Raw genomic sequence first — 21,763 nt, forward strand, 5'->3', positions numbered from 1 at the left:
TATGCTCTCAGATGAGCGCCTTATTAAAATCTTCAGATTTTATGGTGCCCATTAGTCAAAATGTGAAGTAAGAAAATTACCAGCCAAAATTCCCTGTTTATTCAAGTGTAAATTGATATCTACAAATATGTGTTGCTTTATAGCCAGGATTCTGAAATACAGCATTGTCACACAGGGACATACCATAGTAACAAACAGGCAGTATGTTTCTGGAGAAAGTTCCTTTCCTTTCTTCTCATTCAGCTTCAAGTCTTTGGTCTATCAGATGATACATCAAGGTTAAAAGTTACCTCACTTGAATGTACAATGGAGAAAAAAAGCAAATTTTGTTTCACCCCCTTTGTTGTCAGTAATATGTGCATAAATTTCATCAACTTCAAAAGAAGCTTAATTGTTTTAATTATTATTATTAAATATTATTATGTATTTAATTGCTAATCTGTATGTGTGTGTACAACAAATTCTTTCTTAGCTTAAGAATCAGTGTAGTAATTTTGAATATTTTGTGTTGATTAAATTCTCATTTTTGTGTAATTTACATGAGCGTTTCTCTTGCTGCCTTTTAATATGCTTGTACATAGGTCGACAAGGAAACCTAACTTGCATTTTCGGCAAAGCAAAGATGCTTACTAATACAGACTGAGCTTTTGGTTTTGTTCTTTTCTTGCAGAGCTGGAGTGGACCAGAGAAATTACTTGCTTTAGATGAACTCATTGACAGTTGTGAACCAACACAAGTGAAACACATGATGCAAGTGATAGAACCCCAGTTTCAAAGAGACTTCATTTCCTTGCTCCCAAAAGAGGTGAGAAATACGGGTTCAAGTCGCCACCTTTTAAATACTTCCTTGCTCATTGTGGCATTCATTTTTTTCCACCATAATGGCATAAACTGATTTTAAAGAGGTCTCTGAGTTGACCTGCTGCTGTAACATAGTAACCATTAGTTTACAGTAACACACCTTTGTGTTTTGATTGCAATTCTGATACCTGGAAATATGGATGACTCCTTAAAATCCCAGGAGCTTTCAGGTATCTCTGTATCTTAATTGGGCTGACTTTATTTTTACACTGAGAACTAGTTCTTTCAGAGTGCACACAGAAAAATTCCCTCCAGCTGCACGACCTTTCTGCGCGGTATTCTGGAAGTATAAGCGTTACCGTTTAATGCTTTAAGTAGTGTGCTTTTTTGGTGAACATTATTTTTTATAATTTATTCTAAACAAACTAAGTCCTGAAGTCTGCATCAATAAACCCCACCAAAAGTAAGCTCAGAAAGCCCTTCTTGCTAAGGATAAAGCCAAGCCCTAATTAACTGGATATATTGCAGTAAATCCTTTTCTGCAAATCAGATCATGTTGTATCAGGTTAAAGAGAAGCTAAGACTTAGATTTGAGTGTGTGTGATTTTCAGCTTGTGTAAGTAAGTAAATGTTGTCTGTAGAAGAGTAATTCTTGGTATTCTCACAACTAGAACGCGGGGTTTGAGATGAAAGAGTACCAAGTCAGTGTAATACAGCTGTTAAATGCATTTTAGTACTTTTGGAAATTATACTTCTGATATTGATTTTAGTGAATGGGAAGTTGTTTTCCTGTCTGGAGAGAGGAGGAAGTGCATCTTCTTTTGCCATATCTGCTGTGTGCTGAGTTTGCCACATGAAAATTTGCATGAGGGTTGATGTTCGTATGTCTTTGTTTACTGACAGATATGAAAACAAGTTCTTCATAGATATTCTGGAGCTGGTGTTTGGTTACTGTGGTTAGTGTGCTCTTATTTACTGTGAAGATAGTTCTGTATCTCCTGTTCTTGACGTTCTTTCTGATCATGTTCTATTTTTGAAAAACTTAGATGTGCGTGACCCTTCTTTCCATCGCATCTTCATGGACTAGGAAATGTCACAGCCTTCTCTCGGGTTTTATGGTTAGCATTTGTAAGCGTTGGAAGCACCTTACGTGATGAATGTTAACTTAGAACACGTGACATAAGCATGTGGAAAGCACTCTGTGGTAGCCTTGTTCACGTATGTAGAGGACACTGGGGAAAGAGAAAAGTTTAACAGGACCTCTGTGGTGGTGCAGTGTTTGTAAAGAGTCTGCCCAAAGCGGCCTTAGAGCAGAGGCTGAGGAAGGAATCAAGAGGTTAGATTTCGAGACAACAGAGGGCATTTTGTTACTTCTGCACCTGTTGCATCTGGAAATGCACTAATTGATCACAGTAAGTCACAGATTAATTGTCTTTCTTTGCAAGACTTAGTGCCCAGACTGACTGAAGTAGTTGATGTAGTTGCACTGTAATTAATGATATTGCTGTTATTTTAGTTTTAGACATTTCTTCACAGAAAGGATATGCTATTTAGCTGTAAAATAAACAGCTTAATATCTATGTTCCTTATCTCTTGTTTGTTACTTGACTCCACTGTAAGATATTTGTGTTTAATTTATTTTTAGTGGTCATTCTTGCTTCTTGAAACTGTAAAATAGTCAAGTGCTTACCAGAAAGGCTGACTTGGCCCTGGAAGCTGGCTTAAACAATTTTTGCCTTCTAACCCCCAGTTACTGTCACCAAAATTAACCAAAAATTCTCCATGAAGCCAACTCCGTCTCCTCTCCATTTTTGAAGATTGTTTAAGTCAGATCTGTTCAATGACTCTGTCCCCTGCTACTGGCTTCAGTGGGGGGTGATGAGTAAGTCTGAGGAGAAGAATAATTTAGTAGGGTCAGTAATTCTGTAAGCAGGCTTCCCTACCAGTGCCAGCATCCTGTGAAAGCATGCTCTCTTGAGCTGTCACTCTGCGTTAACATCTATAGGTAGCTCCAGGATTGTATGTAGTGCAGTGATTTTATTACCTAATCAGAATATGAAGCCGATTTGGGCAGGAGGCCTCTCCTTCAAAAATGTTTTAAGCAATAGAAAGACAGTAACTTAATATCTGAATAACCAAATGTTTGCCTTCCTCCTGAGGAAACCTGCAGTCAAACAATTAATCTGAAATGAATATTTGTTTCTTACAGAGCAATTAGAAATAATTATTGAAATTATTTGTTTGTGAAAGTCAAGTCTCAAAATCAGCAGATAAGGAATGCTGCTAAAATCAGCCAAAGAAGCAGTATTGGAGCCATGGTACATTAGGAGAGAAAGCGAGATTCAGCGTGTGGTTGGGTGTTGTTAGTGCTGCAGAAGGGAGCAGGCCTCAGTACAGCTGAGTCAAGGTCAGCTCTCTGCTACCTGAAGCTGTCTCACAGCTAACTCCACGAACTGAGACAAAGGGCCTCCATCTTTTTTACGCTGCTAATCCTAAAGTCAACTGTGAGCTGTGTTGACCCTTGATGACTATTTAGCCAAATATAGTCTAAAATAAATGTCACCCATATGTAAGCTGTTTTAAAATCAGTTGGCTCACAGGTTTTAATTAACACTATCTTAGCAAATGTCCATACCCATGTAGATAGGACAAGTGATATTTAAACAAAATCTTCTGTCAGTTAAGGAGCATCTAACAAAAAAGGAAAGGATCTGTTTCATGTTTTGAGCCTAGCTGCGTGCAAGGCCGTCTATCTGATGTGTCTTAGGAAACGTGTCGTAAATAATGTTCCATATCAGGAATTAAGACAAAGTCGAAAAGGACACAAGCACAGTTGTTGTTTTTGTGTCAGGGAGCCTTACAGCAAACATTAAATTCTGACTCCACAAACGAGCAGGGACAGAACAATCGTTCCTCAGCTTTATAGCCTGGGATGCTTGTGGGATCTAGTGTGCAAGTTAAGGCGCATATCCAGCAAATGTGGAGTCATACATGCTCAATGTGAGCTGCAGGTGATGACTTGGCCACAAGGTGTGTAATTGCAATCAGAATGCCAAGAGGCCTGACATGCTGAATGTTTATTTCCTGCTCAGTTACTGGCTGGGCTAGATTAATACAAGTAAACGTTTCTCACATAATAAGGTTAAAAATCTGCTGAGGTCAACAGCCTCCAGTTACAACTTACTTAGTGAATTTCAGTCGGTGCTTCTTTGAAAGGCAGATTCTATTTATATGCAACATAACTCCAGTTAAAAATTAAATACAAAAATGCTAAGCACAAAAAGAGATGTCAAGCAGCAGTAAATGTGGATGATCTGATTTTCCTGACAACTTTTGCATCCTAGTATTGACAAAGACCCCAGTATTTCTAAATGTAAGTAGTTCTGTGCGTCACTTTTTATCAATGTTGGTCTTTCCGTGGAGACTTTAGTCATGGAAGCCACTTTCCTGCCTCTTCTATTTTCATTTTCCATGACTGGAGAAATGCATTGATGCTGTTCAGTAGAAAAGCTGTAGTCATTCATCCAGGATACCCTTGAGGATATCCATCACTGTATTTTGGTTTGTGTTTTAGATGCCTCTGTTTAAAGCTCCAGGCCATCTGAAGGTATTTCTGGAATTTTGGGGGACTTATTGTGGTCATTATGTGGCTTCGCTCAACTCAGCTGAGATCTGAGCTCCCCCAGTAACATTTAACATTGTCACACAGAAAAGTGAAGTTCAGCTTCAGTTCACCTTATGCAACATACTGGGATTTCCCTTGTTTGTTGGTGTTTTTTTTTCCTGGTAACAAATGCAGTGTGTAATATCAGTTACATATTTTAGTCCTTTTGCATCCAAGTGCATCAAACTCCCTGTAGCAGCACTTAGGTGTATGCTCGCATCCTAATTAGAACTTGAGCAATGTGATTACTGGATTTTCTGCAGCTGCAGAGTACTTTTGAACTTGAGGCCAAGTAACATTTACATTTTCTCTGTTTGAGCTTACGGTGTGATGTTTTTCCATCTGGGCATCCTTAATTTGTTCACATAGTGAGTGTGGTGGTATTTTCTGGTTAAACTCTCAGAACAACTTTTATTAAATAAAATATCACAGGCACAATTATTTCAGTATATCTGGCAGTGGTTCAAAGTAATACGGATGGCATTTAGAAAAGCGTAATAGCCAGTGATTTCAGCTGACATCTAGTCTCTTGCAAATAATATACATTTTTGATGTGATCTGTGTGGATTTAGTTATTTAAGACGATTGCTGTACTTCTCAAGTGCCCACTGGAACAAGCTGTAGCTCTGCTAAGTTTCTGAGATCATTTAATAATTCATTGTTTCAATTTTCTGTATTTCAGCCTCTGATGTGTGATAATGCTTGGAGTTACTTCACTTTTCCTTTCAAAAGCAATTTAGAAACCTCCCTTCCTTTTCTTACAGCTGGCGCTGTACGTGCTGTCATTCCTGGAACCCAGGGACCTTCTGCAGGCAGCTCAGACGTGCCGTTATTGGAGGATTCTGGCTGAAGATAATCTTCTCTGGAGAGAGAAATGCAAAGAGGAAGGTAAGGCTGAGCAAAAAGATGAATGTAATGGTCAAAGTGTTGCTGTCAAAAAGTGCAGCTCGTTTATATAATGAGCTTAAAGTTTTATGAAGGGAATTTGAGTGACTTTAAATTTACTGCTAGAGATGCTTTGAGCTACGTGGTGCATATCTTTGTTAAAAGTAGGAAGCAGAAGTAATCTGTGGAGTACTGGAAATGAAACTAGACTACTTAAGCTTGAACATAATGTGCATAAGGTATAACACATAGATGGGTTTTAAAATACGCTGATTTTTCCTGGTTAAGGATAGTTTTTATTCAAAATACAACCAAAGCAAATAAGAGCTGAGATGAGCATTGCCTTGCAGGAGGAAAAGCTGCAGTGGTTGTGTAGAAGACTGTGATTTCATGTTAGTTGTGGGAAAGCTAACAGAAATTTCATAGTGTAGGAGAAGGTGGAAATGGATTGCTCAGAGAAGGGGATGCATTCCTTAAGTCCTGTTGATTCGCTGCCTCCTGCCCAGTCAGGAAGATAGAGTGGTTCAGCAGTACTACGAATGGGCAATAAAAGTCTCCCAGGGAAATAAGCACCTGCATGAAAATAAGAAAAATGTAAACTTGTTAAGCAGAAACACATGGCTAAGCAGTCTGGGAGACCAAGCACGTGCATGCAGCTCTGAGAGCAGTGCCCTTACTGGACACAGGCAAACGCTGGTACTGTCCAGTCTGCCTCAGCACCGAGACAAGAATGTGGGGAGAGGTCTGCGCAGAGGCTTTAAAAATGATGGCAGTGTGAATGTAGTTGGCTATTTTTAAAGGCCCTTAAACAATGAGTTGTTCTTCTGCAATGGAATTCAGCTGTCTAACCTCATAAATCTTATCTAAAGATTCTGAGAAATTTCAGTGAAAAATGCATTGAGAGGATAGAATGAGGAAAAAGGAAAACAGTGAGGGGTGTTAAGTCTACGTTTGTGAGCTGAGAAGTAAAAAATAATCTGGCCAGGCATAAGAGCACTGTTTAAAGGGGATTGTAGACTATTCAGACCTGGTGAGATGCACAGTAACATGAAAGCTCGCTTAATTCAAAATTTTCAGATGGAAACACAGGAAAGGGGGCTAAAAGCAGAACAGTGAAATCCATGTACTGGCAACAGTCATAGGTCAGGCTAGTAGAGAGATGCAGTGGAGAAAGAGAATTATGTAGAAAAGATGGATAGGTGGGAAAGAGAATTGGCCAAAAAAAAAAAAAAAGAAAAAGAAAAAGACACAAAATGCAATAAGAAATATGAAATGAAGCACTACCTCTTAAATGTCAATTCAGACAGGGTGCAAGTCTACCTAAACCGAAGCCAGGCGAGGACAGCTTTTTGAAAATAACAAATGAAGAGGTCAAGAGTCACGGGGTACTTAAAGGTAATGAAGATGCACAACCAGAGAGGAGGATTTTTTGAAGGGCTTCAGAATGGGAGTATGAATGGTTGTAGATGATAGCCAGGTGAAAAGGCAATATTCTGCTACATTTCCTCAGAATAAGGGATCCGAGACCAAGCAAGTAGATTGCTGGCAGGGAGTGATGAAAATGAGCATTTTCAACCACATGATTACAGTAATGATTATGCTTGGAAGGCAAGAAAGATGGTAGTACAGAGAGCTGAGGAGCAGGGTGGGGTCACTGACACAAAAAGCAAATGCTGGCATGGAGAAGATGAGCAGAATTCTCTGTCAGGAGGTTGTTACGTTGATGCTGCATTTAATTTCAGAGATCACTGTAAGGTTGAGGACAGAGAAAAGCTGTTTTATTGGGGGTGGACTCATCACTCCCTCCTGCCACCGCCCCCTTTTTTTTTTTTTCTTTTTTTTCTTTCCTTTAAATCTATTTTAGGGATTGACGAACCATTACATATCAAAAGGAGGAAAGTAATTAAACCAGGCTTTATACACAGTCCGTGGAAGAGCGCGTACATTCGACAACACAGAATTGATACCAACTGGCGGCGAGGAGAACTTAAATCGCCTAAGGTGAGCTGCTGGGCTGTGCGCACGGTGCCATGAACTAAGCAGGATCCACTGGGGTTATTGTTTTCCTTCAGACAAGTTGAAGTAGCCATGCACAAAAAGCAGCGCATCGTTACAGAAAGGCAGTCATTTGTATGTTAGCTTACCATGTTCTTACATTAATTTCTGAGCGCTATGTTAGCAAATCAAAATGTAAGGGTTTCTGCAGCAAAACTCTTTTGCTGCTGTTTTAAAAAATTCTGTAGAATCTGGTGAATGGTTGTGCATGTGCCAGTCTTAGCGAGGGAGATAATCCCACAGACTTGATTGGAAATACTTATATTTAAAATCAAACACACGCAGTTGTGGGCTACTTACCAACACAAAAATATCCCACAACTATTCTGTGATCATTTCATGCTTTATTTATAGCTATTCTTATAAATTGAGCAACAGGAGACGGTAATTTTATTCCATGTTAAGATTTTTTTTGAACATTGAAATATTTAATGATATTGATTTCATATTCTCATTATGGCTTTTCCAATAGAAAGATACGAAGCAATAGCTACAGCCCATTTTAAAATAAATTAACAGCTGTCTAATCAAACCTAGTATTGAGCTAGCAGTCAGAACCATGAAAAAAAAAAACATATTCATATCCTTTTAGCCAATTTCCTTGTCTTGATTTCTGTACAACAAAACAGTAAGAACAAAAAGATTCTTGTGACAAACCTATGGATAGGTCCTGCTGTTTATTTGGCCATGACTCATGTACGTCTGCAGCATGGCTCTGTTTCTTGCCTCGATATGCCACATCAAGTTATCTTGGAATTATTATTAAAATTACAGCCTCGGGCATTAGCCAAATGCCCATTTCATTTCAGTGAACATCTTGCGAAATGCTCAAATATCCTAAATAAGGCCATTCCTTGTTCCTTCCCATTCTCTGTATTCTGATAACTGTGCCACATTTTAGTAAAATATACTGAATTGCAGTTTTTCTCAAGTCACAGATTGAAGATTCTGCTTCTGCCGGGTACTATTCCAGTCCACATTTCCAGCCTTTAAATGATTGCTTTTTTTTTGTACTTAGTTTAGTTTATGGTTTATAGTTTTTTACTTCAGTGCAGCTTCACATTTAATAATGACAGTGTTTGGTTAGAAAGGAAAAAAATAGGCATGTTTGATCTTGACCATAGAAATACAATTATGCAGGAAATAATATAATGCTATCATTTTTGTTCAAGATTGGTAAAGCTCAAAACATATCTTAAAGGAGGAAGTCCAAGGGGGGAAAAGAAAAGAATTAAAAAATAAAGAGAGGGAATAACTGCAGAAGAATTGAGCAATGTCCAGCAACTAATTTTTCCAACTTTCATTACTCGTTTATCCTGGTACTTGTAGGAGGTTTAAAATCCCACAGTACACTTGACAAGCAGTGCAGCATTATTCCACGGAATAAGGAAAATACCTTCTTTGGTCCCAGCTGGCAGTAAATGAGACTTGACACACAGGATTAAGAGGCCGAATTATTTTCGAAGCAACTCTAGCATTTTTTAATTTGTGAATCAGAATGGCACTGTGCTTCTGCTGCTCATTTCTGATCTCCTGAGTTTGGCTGTGAGCTCACGTTTTTGTGTTCTTCGCTGCCAGGTGCTCAAAGGCCATGACGATCACGTGATCACATGCCTGCAGTTCTGCGGGAACCGGATAGTGAGCGGCTCTGATGACAACACACTGAAAGTGTGGTCAGCAGTTACCGGCAAGGTAAGCGGATGGCGTGCGTGGATTTCTTAGGACAAGGGCTGCCAGTTAGCGCTGGGAGACGGGTTGAAAATACCACTGTTTTGCCCGGCCACACCCACAGTGGTGTCTGGGGCTGCCTGATGAAAGAGTCGGGAAGGCGAATGGTAGACATTTGGGTCATCTTCTCCTGCACAGAGACTGGTTCAAAAAAGTCACCTTGATGTGAAATTACAATGCTGCTCATGCTACTGTTGGCATATATCCTTGTTCTCTTGGCAATTCTTCTATTCTCGTGGAGTCATTTGTGACATGGATTCTAAAGAATTTGGACAGATATGTTGCTTTATCTTCCTTAAAGCTTAATTTAGCCTCGTTTTACTCCTCTAGATCTGACTTGTCTTCTATCGTTCTTTCTGTTGCTTTTAAGTTATTGAAATGGTGTGTTGATTTTACTGGCTCTGTTTTCCAATGCAGTTTGTTTTTCATTCTAAGCTACTACACTGCTGAGCCACAGGAAAAAAAAAAAGTGTAACTTGCTTTAGGTTTAAATATTTCCTATTAAATTAGATCCAGCTCAGGCAGGAATTTAATAAGCTTCAATAATTTAATTTTGGCTTAGAGAAGCAAAACAATATGTGCAATCAAAAAGACAGTGCTGAGCATTTCACTCATGTCAGAACATCACAGCTACTCAGCAAACAGTTCCATATAGCTATAGGAAAGGCCACAGAGCAGTAGTATTTTTTCCATCTAGACTAGTATCGTATAGACTTGGTATTATTTTAACGATATAATTATTTCAACACAGGACAGTTTTTGAGATTAACTTGATAATGTTCAAGTTGAACGTGTAAAGGATTTGCCTCTGCATGCCTAATGATGCCTTGACAAGGTTATAAATACTACAGTGGGAAAGAATAAAATCCAAAGCAATAGGCAGCCTCTCCCTACCTCTCCTAGCTTTCCTGCAACAAACTGTCTAATGAAGGAACCCATGGTAAATTTTTCATATTATACCTGAAGAGGCAGGCTAAACTGAGATGAAAAATACTCCTTTCTGTATACAGGCCTCTCAGAAGCAAAATGTTCTTTTAAATGTATGAAATTGATTGTGATAGCACAACTTACCAATTGATGTTCAGTAATTTGTGTGAAAATAATTTCAGATTCTAATGCGACTATTTACCCTAAACCTTAGAGGTAAATACTGTATGTGAAAGAGGGCTGTATTGGCCCTTATGCTTACTGGTAGTGAAGAATTAATAAAATGAAAAGAACCCTAGGGGTTGATCTGTGCAAATGAACATGGCTAAACAATCCCCTTGACAGATGTAAAGCCCAGAATAAGGATTCTGTGTTCTTACTGCTTTACAAGGATGATTTCTTGAAATATGAACAAATCAGTGGAAACTTACTTGAAAAAGTTGGAGAGCTGTAAAAGTGAAAAGCAGTTATGAAATTAAAAAGATGGAACTGCTAGGCATGAATTAGGAAGCAGAAATTGCAGAAAACTGGTAGAAGAACTGGAAATGTAAGTACAGCAGAAACGTAAGGATGTTTGTTAGAAAGGATATTACAGTAGAAATTAGTGTACTGTTGATTGCTGATGCAGAATAAGTACTGGAAATCCAGCATGCAGCAATGATAGAATATTTCAGCAGAAATTTGAAAGGGCATTAAAAACAACCACCAAAGCTGGAGCGTATTTTATTACAGCTGGTTCAGACAGCTGCATCGCCTGTATTCTGTGATTGGTTTCTAAAGTTACCTGTGGTGTAAAATAGGTGTGTTTTTTTCCCAACAGAAGGAAGCTAAAATGTATCAATATTTAAACTGAGTAAACTGGAAGACTGGGTTTTTAGGATACCTTATCTCAGATAAAAAAAATATTAGACTACGTAAAAAGGAGTCATTAATGGAGAAGGGCCACGGATGTTAATTCCAGTTAGCATTAGATTACAGAAAAAGAGATCAGCCGACTGTCTTGACCTCTTTGCTGATGCAGGTAGAGGTTGGCATGATAAAAATGATAGTGCTGAAGTAGATGGCTGTCTGCACTGCAAGACAGTATCCCATGACACAACTAAAGAAAACAGAGCAGTGCAAAAATCAACATGTCATATATTTAAATGGGTTAGAAAGTGGGTAATTAGCGAGATCAGGTTATTAATGTAAATGCAGAATCTGCATGGAGTATCTTTCTAGAGGGGTCTTGCAAGGATCTGTTCTTGTCTGTACTAATTAGCACTTACTGCTGCTTGATGAAAATGCATATACAGTCGTGACTTGTAAGGAATACAGACAGAGATGGAGACAAAACAATGTTCCAGAGTGGGTGAGATTTTATAGAAGAAAGCGTGAGCAATCACTCTTCCTACATGGTGACAAATCACGTCACACAGCTAGTACCAAAGAAGGCCAGCCATGTGTGTGTAACGTGGGATTCTCTCCTGGGCAACAGTGATGTCTGTAGAAGGTTGGAAACATGATTTCGCAGTGTTGATGCTGTAGCTGTAGCTTACAGAATGTGCTGTTTCTTGGATAAACAAGCAGAAACATTAAGTAAGAGAATAGTTTATAGATTGGTGGTAAAACTACTAAGTGAATGCTCTCTCCAGTTCTAACGTTTATGCTTCAGAAACATATTGGAAACCTGCAGTGACTCAGAAAAACTGCCAAGATGAAGACTCAAGGCTACAAAATGCATCTTCTAGAACTTGGCAAAGACAGTCTAGCAAAAGCAAGATTATAGGGAAAGTTCCTTACGGTCCAAGTACCTGCAGTGGAGAGAGGAACTTAATGGGCATTTTCTAGCAGATGTAAATTTTCAGTACAAGAGCAGAGCAATCCCCAGGAGCCTTCTGGCTCTTGCTATGACACGCTACTGTTACCTCCTTGATTACTATTTCTAAAACTTGTGTTAAAGTCTGTCAAAACAGTAACTGAGCCGCACATTTCTTTTCAGTGCTTGAGAACATTAGTTGGACATACAGGTGGAGTCTGGTCATCACAGATGAGGGACAACATCATCATCAGTGGATCTACAGATCGGACTTTGAAAGTCTGGAATGCTGAGACTGGCGAATGCATACATACTTTGTACGGACACACCTCCACGGTGCGCTGCATGCATCTCCACGAGAAGAGGTAAGCCTCTGTCCAAAGCTACAGCCACGGTCTGGCTTCTGATCTGCACTCTGTTCACACAAACACTTGTTAAATTCGGGTGTCTGATCAGACGCTGAGTGAAATACGGAACAGGCGGAGCATCCAAACTAAAGTACATCAGTTGACTAAGGGAGGAGATTATTAATAGAAGCAAAAGCACACAAGTATTAACTAAAGAACAGAAACTAAGAGAGTCAGGAACTTTATAAAGCCGTCTTTTACCTTATCCCAAAAATCATTCTTCGTTACAGCCTGATCCAGTCTACCACACTGAATAATTTATTCTTGGCTTTTTGTAAATGTTACAGACTTTCTCATTTTGCAGAGTGACTTACGCATTGTTGGTGTGGTACTTTATTAAAATTTTAACTTACTGTATCATAATTTCTGCAGTAGAAATTCTTGATTCAAGGAACATTGGCAGAGCTACTTTACGTGGCTGTGGTATGGTGCTGCTGTCCAAGTGCCCGTTGGTTACATTTCTTTTTTGAAGAATGCGGAGGTTTTTCTTTATCTGTGCCACTAATATTAATTCCTTCTCACTTCTGTGCTTGCCTAAAAAGGCTTTAAAAAGTATAAACTGAGAAAAAAAACAAGCAGAATAATCGTTCCTTTGCTAAAAGAGTAACTTCTAAAGATCTTCTTTAATTGTTATAATTAGTTAATTCAGTCATTTAAGCAGGATGCTCAAAGTGCTAATTTGAACTCGGCATATTCATAAGCTTTATGGGTGGATACAGTAGTCCGCATAGTTTCTCATGGCATCATTTTGCTGTTTGGGACTCAAGTGCTTTTTAAATAGAGATTGCTAATTATATCAAATAGATCCTGGAGAGACGAGAAGGGCGAGGAAGAAACGCACTTGAGTCATTTGCATCCCTAATAAAATGTCATACCAAACCAGATCTTCGGTGCCTAGTGGACAAATGCTGTCTAGTCATCCCAGATGAAAACTTAGAACTGATTTATATTGTTTTAATGCTTTTATTTCCAACACTAAATATAGGAGGGGTTTTCTTGTTCCTCCAGAGTGGTCAGTGGTTCTCGAGATGCTACACTGAGAGTTTGGGACATAGAGACGGGCCAGTGTTTACATGTTCTGATGGGCCACGTAGCTGCAGTTCGATGCGTTCAGTATGATGGCAGAAGGGTTGTAAGTGGTGCATATGACTTTATGGTCAAAGTGTGGGATCCAGAGACCGAGACCTGTCTGCACACGCTGCAAGGGCATACCAACAGAGTCTATTCATTACAGGTAAGCGATTTTCATCTGCTGCTTATATGAACACAGTGCATTTCACCTCTTTTATTAATTTGTGAAAACCTGCTGCAGAGTTACATAGGCCAAAGAATACTGGGGCATCTGTGATATTCCCCTTCTCCATTTTTTTATCTTTGTTTTATGTTGGCTTAATTTAGAGGCTGTATTTTGTTGTTGTTTTTTTTAGAAGAGTACTGTTAAAGCCCACAGTGCAATAAAGCCCAAATCTCTGTCCTGACAAATAATGTACTTTTGCAAGGCTCGGGGTTGTTTGTTAGGTGTTTTTTAAATGTTGTATGCATTTTGGAAGTATGCTTTTGGCTTCCCCAAAAGAAGTTCTAATGTTACTATTTAAATATGTTAGATAATACAGTATTTGAAAATGTGCCAGAAACCCCATTGGATTAATGTTCTGAATTAAGCAAATCTGTTTATCTTGATTTTGTAGTCACATCCTCTAGTTCCAAACTGCAATTCATAGTAAGGATGAACCTAAAATGTAATGCCCTGACTTAAGTGTCTGTTTTACTAGTTCTGAGCAAAGGCTGTATCTACAGTTCTGAGGCTTTGGCAGCAGAGACACGTTATTGTAGATGCAGATTCTTGGTACCAGTGTATGGCATGGCCAGTTACCTCTCGCCTGACTTCACCAGAATTATGCTGGCAAAGTCATACACAGACCTCATGTAGACTCTTCTTACCTTTACTATTCCAAAAGATCATCTTGTTCATTCGTGGAGTGAAAGCATCAATTCCAGGCACTGAAAGGAGAAAGAAATTAATTTCATGCTTGTGCCTGTTCTCATTGCAATCTAGCAGAACTGAAAAAAGAAATTAACAACAAATACAGTTCACAACTGGGAAACTGCATTCGGCATGTAACCAGTTTGGTTTGTGGCACAGAAAATGAAGCTCTGTGCTGCAGACATTTTTCTTAAATGCTTTCATCAAAAACTGTTTTCCACCATAATAGATCAATTTTACTAGATATTTGTCTTTTTTGATCAATTTTACTAGATATTTTTCAAATCACCATCCCTTCTCTTATATTCATGCACTGCTGAGTATTTGGGACAAGCAGCAAACAGGTTAAAAATACTGCACTAGCTACTTCGTATTATGGTTTTGTCTCTTCTGGTGCAGTTTGGGAATGGTGCTGTTGTTCTACCTTATCTTCACTGGTGGCTCTTGTTCCAGTTGGTGAAGTTACATGTCTTACTCTATTAATGGAGTAATTAAGGGTCAAATAATTGGGTTATGTTGCATGCACTGGTAGTATTTATAGCTTGTAAGTGGAAGTTGGAGGGGGCAGAAGGCTACAGGTACTTAGAGTTTTAGGACATTCCAATTTGTTGAAATTGAAAGGTGAGCTCCTGCTTAAATAGCCCATAAATAGAATAATGAGGCTGAACAGCATGTCTGTCTTCCCCACCCCTCCCCCATAGTGGATTCTCTGGTATTTTAGTATTTCCCCATTTGCGACCCCCCCAAACAATTGTTAGGTCTTTATGCAACAATTTAAGAGTACTAATCAGGTTGCCTCACAAAACACAGTACAACCTCTGATATGAATCACTGTCTGCTTAACTGCAGCAATATTGAAGTAGTTTGTCTTGATGCTCAGCCTTAAAGCTCTCTTTCTGAATACTCTATGCATGCAGAATACAGTTAAATGAGAGGAGAGGGAGAAAAGTGTCTATTTTTTTGCATCAGTCTTTGTTTAAGTCCATTCTGCTGTGTTTCACCCAACAAGTATGCTGGCTGCTCAATATTCCTGATCCCTTTATCCAAACTCGAATTAGTTCACGTGCTTTCTTGAAAGTACAGTGCAGAAAACAGGGTGCAGAATTCTAGTCAGTCTCAGCAATGCTTGCTGTACTGGAAGAGTTATTTTATGTGTATTGTTTAGCATATTTTGGATACCAGCATGTGTGTTTTTTAGTAAATTTTCACTGGACATGCAATGTATTGCAGCCAGCAGTCTGCACGCGCCAATCGTTCCCTAAATCTTCTGAACCAAAGCGCCACTCGACCATGACTACAGGTAGAGATCTAAGCTGCTCTGAGATGCAAGGGGTTTTACAAAGAGAAGCAGTCAGATAGCTGGGTTCTCTCTTCTCTGTTACAAGATACCAGTAAGCCCGCATGGACAAACAGTGTTAGTTTGCTCTGGCTATCCCAGGCTGCAGTTTTACCCTCATGTATTCTTGGCCGAGCTCAGATCCTCATAATTCTCTCCTGACTTTTACATGCATCCCTTTGGGTTGGGTTCTATGATTGTGAATGTCACACAAATCCTAATGAAAATACTAGCCAGACCCCCAGAGCTCTTACTGATATGTCTAACTACTCTGTGAATTGATAGTATCCTTGCACCAAGTATTATTTGTTAGTTCCTTCTGTAAATTGAAGTTACGCTGACTGATCCATAATTCTCCAATCTCCCACCCTTGAACAAAAAGAGAAATTGTACCTGCCACCTGAAGTCTTGTCTGTCTTCCATGACTTCTCAAAATAGCATCAGCCGTCTCTACGATGGTCTTAAAACAACTTTGCTGTATGTGTGTTTTTTCTCCATTCTCGTGGAAGCTCGTAGTCAGTTGTCACTGGTGTTAGCCTACACTCATGGCTGAGGACTGAAGCAAAAAAAAGTTAAATATCTTTAAATAGCCTCATCTGGTGTTTCTTTTTCTTCTCAATCAGCTTAAATGAGCTTTTTAAAATTTTTTTGCCTTTTTTTTTTATTAAACAGAATAGCGTTTTACCATCTTTAACAGCTTTTGCTAGTTTTATCTTGTTTTGTGCTCTGCCCTTCTGATTTTGTCCCAGTATACTCCTTTGTGTGCATCTATTGATCTCATTTCTGCTTTTGTACAATTGCCTGTACTTCAACCAAGTGGGTCTAGGTAATTTACTGCACTTCCTATCTTTCCTTCACACAAGGACAGTTTGTGTCTTTAAGAAGGTGCCAACTCTCCTGAACTTTTCTTTCCCTCAGAGATACATAAAAACCTCATGGGAAGGAAGACTCAATTTATTAACCTATTCCTCCTTGAAGCCCACTGTTTTTATTCTACTGCTCTTTTTCCTTCCTTTTGTGAGAACCCTGACTCACGTCATCGTCACTCTCACTCAGGTTACTTTTCACATCTATATTCTCTACATGTTCCATCTCTCTGTCAAAAGTATCTAATTTCTTAACTCATTTCTCTATGTGTTTATCTTCTACATATTTTTACTTTATATATCAGTACATGCCCAGAAAATTCAGAATTTGAACATCTGTGTTAGCATATGTACTTTTCCCAGCAGTGAGTAGGAAGTTCCTTACTGCACACGACTATGATTACAAAAGGTTAGACCCAGCATTTTTCAATTCCTTTTCTTCTGTTTTCCTGTATTGTTTTTATGTAGCTGTTATTTCCTTTCTCCAGCTTAAAGCCCCACTGGCTTGTGGAAAAGCACGTTTGGCTGTTAACTTATTTATTAGGACAACAACAGCCTCTTACTGCTGTATGCTGCAGCAGTCAGGATTCTATTCTTTTTAAGAGTTGTATTTTATTTGTAAGACTAATGGTTCGATATCTTTCTCCTCCAGCTGAGTACCCCATGGGCTGTGTTCATGACAGGAAATGACACTGCCACAAATCACCAGCTCCAGTATCAAGTGCAGCCACATCTATGTAGATTGCAATGCAATTTCCAAATATATCACATATATCTAATGTTGCATCTGGTGAATTAAATGCTTAACAGCCCCTACCTCCATAGAGAGCATTGTGAAATTCCATTATAATTGTTTATAATAGATTTACCTTTCTTGCAGTTTGATGGTATCCATGTGGTGAGCGGATCTCTTGACACCTCCATCCGAGTTTGGGATGTGGAGACAGGAAACTGCATTCACACACTCACAGGCCACCAGTCTTTGACGAGTGGAATGGAACTTAAGGACAATATACTCGTGTCTGGAAATGCTGATTCTACAGTCAAAATCTGGGACATTAAAACAGGACAATGTTTACAGACATTGCAAGGTGAGCTCAAACTAACATAATATAAATCAAGCTGCCTGCAGTAATCTGTGCTGCAGACCCTGTATAAAACCTTCTAACCATTTCACACAAAGAAACAAACACGGACCATTTACAACTTAAATATCATTTTTCTGATGACAGCTGTATGATCTTCCTCTGAATTAGAGGAATTTCATCTAATCTATTCAAATCACTTGCCTATTATGAAAGGCAGATGGCCTGAACTGAGAGAAATTTGCAGTGAGTGTATTAGCTTAATAAGCCACAGAAATATGTAGGAAATGACATCTCAAAACAGTCAGTCGACGTATTATTTAGGGGTCACTTGGATGTTTCAGAGCCTACTGATTAATTGGATTGGGAGGCAAAGCAAACTGTCTATTGCAATAAATCAAAAGAAAAGAGTGGAAGACGTTTTCACTTTTTCAGTAAGAAAAAAGATTTTGGTTTCCATTTTTACAGTTGCCACTGATGCATCACACACACCAGCATATTATTTTGTTCCCTCTCCAGAAAAAGTCATATATCATATCCAGCAATGCTGGCTGCAGCAGAAAATTAAACTTCGCTGGAAAAGCAGGCTGCTGTTTTAACAGTTTATACGTCTCTATATGTCCCTCAGTACTTACCAGTAGAGTAATCCCATAATAACACTTCAAAGGGACTTGGAGAAAAACATGCATCGTGCTCACCTCATTCTGCACAGTTAAGTTCATGTTCGTGAATTTCCAAGCTTGCACTTTGCCTGCTGTGCGTATGGAACAAAACAAGATCACTGTAACAAAGAAGTATTGGGGAAATTTCGCTTTTTGAAAACAGAAGGCAAGGTTCTGTACCTTTTAAAGCACAAAAACAGGGATAACACATCTAAGAGAAACAGCTGCACTCAAGTGGATGGGTATTTACATTACGTGCAGCGCTGTCTGTCACTGCTTTCCCATTAGAAACAAAAATGTTCTGGTTTGCTCTTCTAGGTCCCAACAAACATCAGAGCGCTGTGACCTGTTTACAATTCAACAAGAACTTTGTAATTACCAGCTCAGATGATGGGACTGTAAAACTTTGGGACTTGAAAACGGGTGAATTTATCCGAAATCTAGTTACATTGGAGAGCGGGGGAAGCGGAGGCGTCGTGTGGCGGATCAGAGCTTCCAACACAAAGCTGGTGTGCGCCGTTGGGAGCCGGAACGGGACTGAGGAAACAAAGCTGCTGGTGTTGGACTTTGACGTGGATATGAAGTGAAGGGCAGAAAGATGAATTTATCCAAACGTGTAGACGATGTTCTCCTTTCCCTCCCCTTGGAAAAAAAAAAAAAAAAAAAAGAAAAAAAAAAAAAAAAAGAAAAGAAAAAAAGAAAAAAAAAAGAAAAAGGAAAAAAAATCCCTTGTCCTTGGTGGTGCAGGATGTTGGCTTGGGGCAACAGATCCTAAAGACCTACAGACTACGAAGGAGAAGACAACGATAACAAACTCTAACTGACAAGAGAGGCATTTGCTGTCTCGTCACATAAAATGGCAACACCTTCGACCGGGGCAGCTTTGCAAGAACACAACTTCTGAAATGAAACCAGGTGCAATTATTTCTTTACTTTCCTCCAGCTGCTTCTACGAGCAATTTGGAGGTTAAAAAAAAAAAAAAAAGTTACAGTTCTTGTTACCAGGTTATTTTAGTACAGAGATCCTTAAGGAAGCTGCACAAGCACGCCTGCTGGTACCCCTGGCCCTCAGCAAGGCGCTCTCCCGGCCCCGCTCTGAGCAGGGTCCCTCCCAGCCTCCGTGAGCGGTCGCCGGCTGACTTCAAAAACCAGAGAGCATCTGCAATGAAACCAACTGCAAAACAAAGAGAGTCCATTCCTGGTGTGGAAAAGCTAAAATAGTACTGTGAATTGTTTTGTGCAGTTTTATCAGAGCTTTTTCTTTTTTTTTCTTTTCTTCCTTTTTTTGCCAACCATTGCCAACGTCAATCACAGTATTAGCCTCTGTTTAATCTACTTACCGTTGCTTCCATCTACACTCTTCAATGCATAAGTTGCTCTGAGGTGGCAAGTTGTCCTGGGTTCTGAGAGTCCTCTGATGGATTTAATTCGCAACGCTGGTGCTAGAAGTAGGTCTTCAATTACGGGATTGTTTTCCCACCCCTGTACTGTATTCCCAGTGGCCAAACTTATTTATGCTGCTAAATGAAAGAAAGAAAAAGCAAATTATTTTTTGTTATTTTTTTTTCTGCTGTGACGTTTTAGTCCCAGACTGAATTCCAAATTTGCTCTAGTTTGGTTACAGAAAAAGACTTTTTGCCACTGAAACTTGAGCCAACTGTGCCTCTAAGAGGCTGAGAGTGGAAGAGTTTCAGACAATTAAAGAGTGAAGTTTGCCTGCAAATAAAGAATTGAGTGTGTGTGCAAAGCTTATTTTCTTTTTTTCTGGGCAAAAATTAAAACACATTCCTTAGAACAAAGCTATTGCAGCCTGTTCTGTGGGGAAATTTTTTCTTTGTGAGGGCTGTGGTGAATGGAATGAACATTAAAAAAATTTTAAAAAGCTGACAAAATTTTTAAAAAAGATTATAAAATACAAAAATGAAAGTAAAGTTGCTGGTCAGTCTTAGTGTTTTACAGTATTTGAGAAAAAAAAAAACAACTGTTACAGTTATTGCTGGGAGGAACTGACAGAGCAAAAACTTAGGTTTTTGTAAAGATGTCACATGCAAACAAAATGAGAAATGAAAGAGTCAAACAGTTTGCCTCATTCTCCAAGAGCCACAACTCAAGCTGAACTGTGAAAGTGGTTTAACACTGTATCCTAGGCGATCTTTTCTCCTCCTTTTGTTTTGTTTTGTTTTGTTTTATTTATAGTCTGATTTAAAACAATCAGATTCCAGTTGGTTAATTTTAGTTATGTAACAACCTGACAAGATGGAGGAAAACAACGTTTAAAGGGACTGTGTCTATGGTTTGATTCACTTAGAAATTTTATTTTCTTATAACTTAAGTGCAATAAAATGTGTTTTTTCATGTTAGTCTGTCTTGCTTTTTCTCTTTCTCGCAGTTACTTTAATGCCACATTGCCTGTGACCCCTAAAGCTCAGCCAAGCACCACAGCTGGCCACACACGTCAGTGTGAGCATCCCTGCTGCTGGTGCAGTGTGGGATTGGCCTCCAAGAAGCTGGCGGTAAAGCCAGGGCCTTCCCCCATTGCCAGGGGCTGGCCAGGACTGGACTTCGGGGGGAGGGAGGTATACAAAGCTTCTCACGTACATAAGAGCTATCTCAATAGCATCCTGTTACTGCAGCTTAAATTGAAACCTGGTTATTATTTGTGGATTTCAATCAATTGATTGCAGTCTTAACAGTGGAAAACACATCCACAAATGCAACTAAAGTCAAAGCGAGGATTGCAGTAGAGCTTGAAACAAGGACAGTGACACAAACCCCACAGCATTCAAGATCAGCCCGGTGGCAGTCCTTTCAGAAGCTGTGCTAAGTCATCAGCTCTTAGAAACCTAACAGCTGAGCGTCCCTTTCTCTTTAAAACTCCCGGACCAAAATCCTTCCTGTTTGGGACATACAATTTTTCTTTCCCTACAGAAAACTGCCATTAAAAAAAAAAAAAAGTATATGCATGGAAGAGAAAAATATACATCAAATCATGAAATGTCTATCTGCTTACTCAAATGTAGTTGCAATTCCCAATTATGCAAAACAAATAATGATGAAGGAGCGCACTTCCATCTGGCCTCTAGAGATTAAAAAGCCATACAGCATCACTGAGCAGCCACAGATTGTAAATATCTGTTCAGGGAGTTGGTGTTCAAGAAAAAAACAATTGCAGCAAGCCCTGACACAACCAAACTATGATCATCCAAGTTTTTATGTAAAAACAACAAAAGAGCTCATCCTCTCAGCCAGGAGGGCAGTGTATGGATAGCCAGAACTTCAGGGAGCGGCTCAGGCGTGCACCTTTTGGGCTGAGAGAAGTGCTTGGCCCTGTGCAGGTCCTGAGCTGGGCACTTTGCTCTGCTGAGTAAGCAGGCAGGGCTCCCCACCTGGGAATGGGGCATCAGCCTGGGCTGAACTACTCGTGGCAATAAGTAGGGGGAAATACGAAACGTTACTGCAGGGAACCGAGCAATAGCTTTTAAGATTGTGTAATTGTCTTCTATGATTTGTAAAAATTGCAACAACATGTTTTCAAAGAGCAAAGGCAGTTGCTTACCTGCACAGG

General features: G+C 39.3%; 1 protein-coding gene and 1 long non-coding RNA gene across 5 annotated transcripts in view; one reads left to right on the forward strand and one right to left on the reverse strand.

The window, feature by feature from the left end:
• The window catches only part of FBXW7 (F-box and WD repeat domain containing 7), a 160,786-nt gene extending 140,228 nt beyond the window's left edge, over positions 1-20,558 (forward strand). For 3 of the 4 annotated variants that reach the window (XM_042828409.1, XM_042828410.1, XM_042828411.1), the window contains 8 exons: positions 671-805; positions 5,230-5,353; positions 7,215-7,351; positions 8,984-9,097; positions 12,042-12,223; positions 13,274-13,499; positions 17,332-17,542; positions 18,517-20,558. In XM_042828409.1, the coding sequence (XP_042684343.1) occupies positions 671-805; positions 5,230-5,353; positions 7,215-7,351; positions 8,984-9,097; positions 12,042-12,223; positions 13,274-13,499; positions 17,332-17,542; positions 18,517-18,785 (1,398 nt within the window). In that variant the 3' untranslated portion in view covers positions 18,786-20,558. The other variant, XM_042828412.1, reaches the window with a different exon arrangement.
• Positions 12,597-17,567, reverse strand: LOC122165459. The gene is made up of 4 exons (XR_006170483.1): positions 17,321-17,567; positions 15,979-16,141; positions 14,207-14,266; positions 12,597-12,824 (listed from the first exon to the last, which is right to left on the reverse strand). It is a non-coding gene; the product is annotated as an uncharacterized LOC122165459 (long non-coding RNA).
• Positions 20,559-21,763: the final 1,205 nt, after the last annotated feature.

The sequence above is a fragment of the Centrocercus urophasianus genome, unplaced genomic scaffold, assembly GCF_019232065.1.
Source record: "Centrocercus urophasianus isolate 14NV4802_14NV808 unplaced genomic scaffold, USGS_Curo_1.0 seq_3, whole genome shotgun sequence".
Taxonomy (NCBI): domain Eukaryota; kingdom Metazoa; phylum Chordata; class Aves; order Galliformes; family Phasianidae; genus Centrocercus; species Centrocercus urophasianus.